The sequence below is a fragment of the Alnus glutinosa genome, chromosome 14 (assembly GCF_958979055.1).
Source record: "Alnus glutinosa chromosome 14, dhAlnGlut1.1, whole genome shotgun sequence".
Classification (NCBI taxonomy): domain Eukaryota; kingdom Viridiplantae; phylum Streptophyta; class Magnoliopsida; order Fagales; family Betulaceae; genus Alnus; species Alnus glutinosa.
In genome coordinates, this window is record NC_084899.1 from 17337722 (window position 1) to 17345783 (window position 8062).

Sequence of the window (8062 nt, forward strand, 5' to 3'; positions counted from 1 at the left end):
TCTCTCTACTATCTCTCACATTATTGGTCCAAGTACACAAGGGTGGGATAGGAGTGGGATGAGAGTGTACAACCAAGCATTTCTCAACATTTTATACCCCCTTTTTTTTATAAAATAATAATAATAATAATAATAATAAAACATTTTATACCCAGAGGCTCGGCCCAAATTGGACCTAAAATTCAAACAGACCGCACGTGCATCTCACGTGCTTAGGGTTTTAGGAAAGCTAACTCTTCTTCCTCCATAAACCCTCTCACACAATCCGGCTGCACAGCAATGGGGTCCTCAAATCTCTGAAAACCACCATGAAATGACAAAACCCATTTCCCATCCCACCCCCAAAACCCCATTTCCTAACCCTAACCCTAACCCTAATTCCCATCTCTCCGGCCACCATGAGACCCCCACTCTCTCCAAGAACCCTCCTTCTCTTCGCCTCATCCTCCTCTTCTTCTTCTTCATTATCTTCTCCTCCATTTCTCCAAATATTTCATTTCTCATTCTCTTCGCTTCACTCATCCCATTTCGTGCATTCGTCGAGACGCCACGACGAGGAGTCCCGGAGTGTGAGGGTTTCGGTGTGGTGGGACTTTGAGAATTGCGGTTTGCCGGCCGGCACCAACGTCTTCAAGGTCGCGCACACGATAACCGCTGCGGTCAGAACCAATGGGATAAAGGGTCCCGTTACGATCACGGCTTTCGGGGACGTTTTGCAGCTCTCAAGGGGGAACCAGGAGGCGCTGTCATCCACAGGGATCAATCTCTCTCACATTCCTAACGGTTCGTGCTTCGTTTCGTTGAATTCTGTAGATTGGTAGTGATTGAGAATATTGATGTTTGAAATATTGTTTTGTTTTTAAAAGTAATTGAGTTGAAGTGTGTGGAATAATCTTGAAATTTTGTCAATTAAATGGCTCACACCATGAAGTTATTATATTGAGGAAGAGAAACGCTGAAATGAAGTATGATTTTCTGTGAATCATTGCATGATTGACTAAAAGTATTTGTAGAAAATTAAATTAGGATTTTTGGCTGATATTGTAGAAATGAAGTAGCCACACACATACTCATATGTATGGTGGTGGAGAAATTGGGAAATCATAATCACTAAGAAAAAGAAAGTTGGGTATATTGAAGCCAAGTATTGCTTACAAGATTTAATTTTAGGGAATTGGGTGGCTGAGATGATTTTTTTTTTTTTTTAAATGATAAATTGATATATTTTGGCTGGTGCTTTAGGCTTTTAGTGATGCAGTTCTTGCTGAGCCCTTCTACCATGAGATTGAGTTTTGATGGTTAATATTTTAAGTTTGTTTGTAAGGCAGAGTCGCTGTGATTTCTCAAATACATATGAAACACTTATTTGTGTCAATAATCTTCATAAAACTGTAATGGTATTTTTCATATATAGATAGGTATACAAATAACAACATGAATGCCGTAAATGTAACATTTCTAGTCTTATCATTTTTTCCTGAATTAATAGCTTTTACTGAAAAAGGAGCCCACCTTTATTTTTTATTTTTTTAAAAAAATTAGCATGTTTATGCTTTTCAAACACCAATTCATATTAAAGGTTTTAAGAGGACTAAAGTATTTTTTGTAGTCTCTTTCCATTTTGAACCTCTATTCAATATTTTTTTGTCTTGTCAATGTGGAATCTTAAGATGGTTTATTTCTCTTTAAATTTAATGGATGATCTGTACCTAGTTGACACATTTTTTTAAACACTTGTAAAGTTTATGCTTTGAGGTGAAATTTTGTGTGAAGAGTCAAATTGAAGCCTTTATGCATTAAAACTTGAATGTTTCTTGTTTCCTTATGTTGTGGCTTGGTTCGCAGGCTTGCACTTTTCTCTCAGATTGTAGTAAGTGCTTTTTGCTAAATTTATTTTAGTTGATAAAAGTGGAAGAAATTTGTCTTTTTAGACTTACTTCCTGACCTTTTTGATAGATGTGTAAAATCATTTTGACAAAAAAAAATCTAACTAACGACTTTTATGGGAGGTTTTCTTTTCATCCGAGAATTTTTTTTCAGACGAAGGTTTTGTTGCTGAGCTGATCAAAAGCTAAATTTCCTTGACACTTCTGAACAGCATACAACTTATGATTAACTCTTACTATTGTGTTCTGTTGTTCCCAGTTTCCAGGGACTTAGTACATGCCCTTTGGAAATTTCAATAGCTAACCCAGTCCTTGTGCAAATGAGTCCATATTAAAATGATTTAAGGTGGGATTGCTCTTATTTGGGAGGATGATTATTTTGTCAAGAACAAAAATTATGAGACTGTTGCCCCAAGGTGTCTGTTGGAATCTGCCATCCCTAGAATCAAGACAGCAACAGCAAAGGTTGAAATGATGCAAATATATAAAACACAGACACACAAGCACACAAAAGAGCATAGACACAGTTCAGGTCACTTGATCAAGTAATCAGATTAAGTTGAGAAAATCAGTTGTAACTTTTGGTGACTTAGAATGTTGAATTTGGATGCCTGCTGCATTTGGATAACAGTTCTCTCTCTCTCTTTTTTGCGTTTTTTTTTGAAGGACACGGAAGACCAAAAACCTGAAATAGATATTTGGATCTTAAATTGCAGGTTGACAGTATGTCATTGTTAGTCAATCTTTTTTTTTTTTTTTTGATAAGTACCTGTCTAGATTGTAGATAATGTAGATATTATCGAATAGAAGCAGCAAGGAGAAACCATTTGAGGTGAAAAGGAGGACGAATTATAATCATGTTTCATTCCTTCTGGTTGCTAATACCCTTAACTGCAGTTAGGAAGAAAAGGATGAAAACAGATAGCCACATTTATATGATGTTACTAGCTTAATTTGAAGATTAAGGCCGACAATTTGATGGAATGTATTTAGATTATCTGTGCAAAAATTCAGCACATTCTTATAACTTCTGCTATTGCTTATAAATTATTCTGAATACGCATTCAATTAGTATGCCCTTCATGCTAAAAAGAGATTATAATACTAACTTTTGAAAGTATAACTAGATCCAAAGAAAGCATGACATTGCTCAGATTGTTTTTCATTTCTCTTACGAATTTGTTGCTAACATAGATGGTTGTCTAAATCTCTCCCAAAAATCAAATATAATTAACTTAACTTTTTCTCTCTTTTTCTGTATATCGTTAGGGACATGGAGAATTTCCATGAACACGAATATTTGCAAAGTTCATATTGTAAGTTGGAACTCAAAATCTAAATGGTATTTGACACAGCACTTATTATGAATTATAGTTGTATATTATTGAGTGGTTGGGGCACTTTGCTGGGTCGTGGTCCTGTTTTTCGTATTTGGAAGCAGGTTCCTTTATTTGTTTTGTGAGGCTTGTGGCGTGAGAGAAATTCTAGGCTTTTTGAGGATGTGGAGGTTTCGGTTGGGGCTATTTGTAGAAAGGTGCTTAATTTGCTTTATCTTTGGATGTCGGCGCATAGCCCTGGTAGTTTGTTGTTCGCTGACTTTTTACTTTCTTGTTCTTTCCTTTCCTCTGTTTAGGGGCACTTTTGTATACTTCTTGTGTACTAGGGTTGCGCCTCTCTGCGCTTTTTAATGAATTCTTACTTATCAAAAAAAATGAATTATAGTTGTATGATATATTTGAAACTGTGCAATTATATATTATTTTCTTTAGGTAAAATATTAGAAAAGCTTTATCTATTCAGATTATTAAGTTTTCCTTACATCTTATAAACAAAGAGATGAGATGTCAAATTTTGAATTTATAGTTGTCTGTACCGTAAGTTTCAGCATCAAATATAAAGGTAATAATATTTTACTCTCAGCTATGAAATGGGAATCAATTAAAATTAATTATGTGTTTGTTTCCAAATCTTTTCTCTCAGTTCATTTTTAATGTTTTATGTGCATCTTTTAGTGGACGAGCAGGTGATATATTGTTATCTATGCATTGATTTCAGTTCAATTTAACATCTAATGTACATCTTTGTATACATGGGTGCAGGTGGAAAGAACAGTGCTGATAGGTCTCTTCTTGTAGATCTTATGTATTGGGTTTCTCAAAATCCTCCACCAGCCCATCTCTTTTTAATTTCTGGTGACAGGGACTTTGCTAGCATTTTACACAGGTTAAGAATGAACAACTACAATATATTGCTTGCAAGTCCTGAAAGTGCTCCTGGTGTTCTCTGTAGTGCTGCAAGTATCATGTGGCAATGGCATGCTTTGATTAGAGGGGAAGATCTTACTGGGAAGCATTTTAACCAACCCCCAGATGGTCCCTATGGTTCTTGGTATGGTCACTCTAAGGTTCCTCTAGAAAATCCCTTCTTGGTTACTGAGCAACCAGCATTTTCTCGGGCTGAGGACTTGCCTGAACCTAGTTCAGATTCTAAGCCTCGTGCTGTTCCAAAAATGGTGATGAAACTGATTCGTCATATATTGAATAGTCACCCCAAAGGATTATCCATTACAGAACTTCGTTCTGAGTTGGGAAAAAGTAATGTAAGTATAGACAAAGACTTGTATGGATATAAAAAGTTTTCACGCTTTCTTCTATCAATGCCACACATTTTAAAACTTCAATCTGAAGGTGATGGTCAGTTTCTTGTACATGGTGTCACCCCTAAAATTCCTGAACCATTTGAGTGCAATCCAGTTGTGTCTACAGGACATGCTAGTAATAATGGAGTCCAGGACCCCTCTGCAACTTCAAAGAGAAATGGTGAGGTGAGGTCTATTGCTGGAGCTGTAAACGGGAAGTCATCATTGCCTCCATCCTCTGTATCAAATGTGAAGGAGCCTCCTAAAAAGATTCAAGAACATTCTCCACTCGGCAGATCTATTACAGGACCTGTGGATGAGAAATCATCATTGCGTCCGTCTCCTGAAATAGATGTTGAGGAGCTGCAAAAACAGTCTCCACCTAACGAGAAGGTTGTTGAACAGGTGAGTGAGGGTCATTTGACTCCTGTGGTGGAGCAAGATTCTGTAGCTGAAGTGGGCTTTTTCAAGAGAGTTTGGAGAAAATGTTTTGGCAATAGAGATGGTGGTTTCAAGAATAAAAGTCAAAGCATTCCAGAAATATGTTCTACTTCTGGTGTTAGTTCTGAGGAAAAAAGTCAAGACACTGCTGTATACTGTTCTACTTCTGTTAATGGCTCAAAAATGGAAAAAGTCGACGACAAATGTGCAAAATCAGCAAGTCAGGATGCCAATCCAATATGTCAGGTGCCATATTCTTCTGCCAGTAATGAGTCAGCTATGGACAGCCAAAATGCTACAGATTCTGAAGCATCTGGTGATAAATTGAGAATAAATCCAGGTTTATTCAACCGGGTTGTAAATTGGTGTAAATTTTGGAGAAGTGACCCAAAGTCTGAGATATTGAGTGATCAATCCAGAGAAAAACTGGACCACATAATTAGTCAATCTGGAAAGCATGAGTTATTCTCCAAGGATTCTTTTTGGACTGAGATGGAATCTTTTATGGATACGCCCAATGGTTCAATTATTGTCTCCCAGTCAAGGACCAGGTTTTATGCATTACTTATTTCTTTGATTCTATGCATTTTTCTTCCTCGTGATGATGATGATAACCTTTTACCCAGCTTCTGCTCATGTATTTTAAATACTTGGTTCTATTATTCATTTTTTTATTTTTATTTTATCATTGACTTAATATCAACTGTGAAAGAGAAAAAGAAATGAAATATCTCAGACTATAGTACATGTAGTGACCAAACATATCTGGTACTTGGTCCCTCTGTTGGGAATTATTAGCAACATCTTTTTATGGTCTAGCATTTCTAATTTTTTTTGGAAAAAGTAAGTTCTTGGAAACTTGCCGGATCTTTTCTTGATTTTTTTTTTTTTTGGTGATCATCATAATTTATAATTAGAAGACACTCTTTAAAATCTTGATATGTATTATTAAGTATAGTTTTGAGTTGAAGTGCAGTAGATGGAATGAAATTTCACCAAAGGATTATATCTCCTGTCTGAGAAACAACATTATAAAAGATATAAAGATACAAAGATCCATGGTAGGAGGGTTTTTGTTTTTATAGAATAAAAGTTGTGCAACTTTTGGTGTAGTTCATATTTCTTAATGATTTAAATACAGATCTTAACTGATTGATGTTAATTCTAAAATCGATGTTTAGACTTTTTTTGTCAATAATATTGTCGAACCTAGAAGCTCTCCAACCTTATTGATGCCTTTATTTCTGTGCTATGAAAACTTTTTTAAACTTGGCGATTTTCTTGCATCTAATTTAACAGTTGCAATCTGGCAACATGCATTAATATAATTCTGCTACATATGATTTTTGTCAGGGAACAGATGGCAGAAAATCTGCAAAGGGGCGGGCCTCCGGCTCTTAGATCTTTAAGTGAAAGTGACTTCCTCCACTTGGTGGATTTGTTAATATCAGAGATGAAATGGGTGGAAGAATGCCCCTCTCAGACATCACCTTTCAAACTCACTTGGACCATTGGAAAGAGCTCTGTGGGTCAATCTCGTGGATCAAATGGGTTAAGCTCTATCTTTTTCGACACAACGTCACATTCACCAGAACATGGTGGAGAAAAGAAGTATAAAAATATTCCCCATACTGGAGTTTCTGCACCTGTCATTAACAAGAATCCTTCTGTCAGATCTAGAAGTGATATATTAGCCGACTGTCGGCAACTTGTGAATGAGATATTAAAGCATTATCCAGAGGGTTATAAAATTGGCTCCTTCAGAAAACTGTACCTTGAGAGGTATGGCTATCCTCTTGATTTACAAAAGCTTGGCTACCAAAAGTTGGTATCCCTGTTACAGATAATGCCTGGGGTGAAAGTAGATTCCACCTATATCTTTCCGTCTGGTAAAGCCTCAAATAGTTCCCCCCTTGGAGTTTCAGTTCCTGATGATCGAGAAAATAGTGCTGGTCATTCGGTTGCTAATTCAGATAGTGAATTGTCTGACACAGCAAAGAAGGATGATGATTCCGACTCATGGGAGGAATTGGGGCCTGTTTCCAACACAGGATCTACAAGAAATGAAATGGAATCTGTGTCAAGGAGGAAAGCTATAGAACAAACAGAGAGGCTAAAATACCCTGATTATGAACCTTCCGTCTCAGATGATGAGACTTCTGATTCCGAAGGGGAGGCCTCTACATTCACTGGACCAGAAGGGCATGCGAAGAGAGTAAATGAGGAAGATAGCTCGCTACTGCAAATCCTTGATTCCTGGTACAGCAGCAAGGAAGGTGACAATAGAAAGAACCGGTCAGAGAATGTTGATTCAACAAATGGTTCGAATCCATCTGGTTCATCAGCAGTTGGAACCAATAGTGATACTTTTGTGAGAAACTTTGTACGGAAGCAAAGACCGCAAAAGATCTATTCTTTTGTTTCTGACCCTGTTGAGACTAACAAGGACAAGCTGATTGATGGAATATTGGGTAGCCTGAAGAAAGAAGGTGAGCCAAGGATGCAGGGCTAAAGGGTTCTATGATGCATCCTGGGTCTTCAAGTTGAATGTTAGAGAAGTGGGATTTTGGGCTATTGAGAAATGTTTTTATTAGAAATAGATCGTGATGATCCTCATCATACATGCATTATTGCAGATTTATTATTGTCACGAGAATTTTGGTTTAAGCTTAGAGGGTACGATCTGAGATCATTGACACTGCAAAGAGGTATGTTTGCCTTCAATCCAATTTATAGTTAGGAATGAGAATTATATTATAGAAGTATTTTATACCTTTATCGCTGTATCCATATCCATGACTTCCATATTATCCACATAAAAAGAGCCTAAAGCATTCTCTTCCAGGCTACCATTTAAAATACAGAGTAATGTAATATACCATATTTTTATTCCGTAATTATTTCACAATACTGATGTGGCAGTTATAATCAATTTTTTTATGTATATATATATATATATATATTGAATAAGGACTAATCATGGATTAGTTAGTACTGCCACATCAACATTGTTTGATTGTTATGGAATAAAAATGTGGTACTTAACATTACTCATTTCGTAGTCGGTGGTGCAATATCCTTTAGGTAGTTAATGATC

At 36.5% G+C, this 8062-nt stretch overlaps 1 protein-coding gene across 1 annotated transcript; it reads left to right on the forward strand.

Annotated features, from left to right (window-relative positions):
- The first annotated feature begins 231 nt into the window (after nt 1–231).
- LOC133857715 (uncharacterized) lies at nt 232–7755 on the forward strand. Its single transcript, XM_062293041.1, has 3 exons — nt 232–783; nt 3986–5516; nt 6319–7755. The coding sequence occupies exons 1-3, from the start codon at nt 399–401 to the stop codon at nt 7475–7477; spliced, it is 3075 nt and encodes a 1024-aa protein (XP_062149025.1). The 5' UTR covers nt 232–398; the 3' UTR covers nt 7478–7755.
- Nucleotides 7756–8062: the final 307 nt, after the last annotated feature.

Excerpts from the sequence above, each read along its gene's own strand:
- LOC133857715 (XM_062293041.1), top strand. The coding sequence starts at position 399 with ATGAGACCCCCACTCTCTCCAAGAACCCTCCTTCTCTTCGCCTCATCC. Across the intron at positions 784-3,985 it reads TCTCTCTCACATTCCTAACG|GTGGAAAGAACAGTGCTGAT; the intron begins GTTCGTGCTTCG and ends ACATGGGTGCAG. Across the intron at positions 5,517-6,318 it reads GTCTCCCAGTCAAGGACCAG|GGAACAGATGGCAGAAAATC; the intron begins GTTTTATGCATT and ends GATTTTTGTCAG.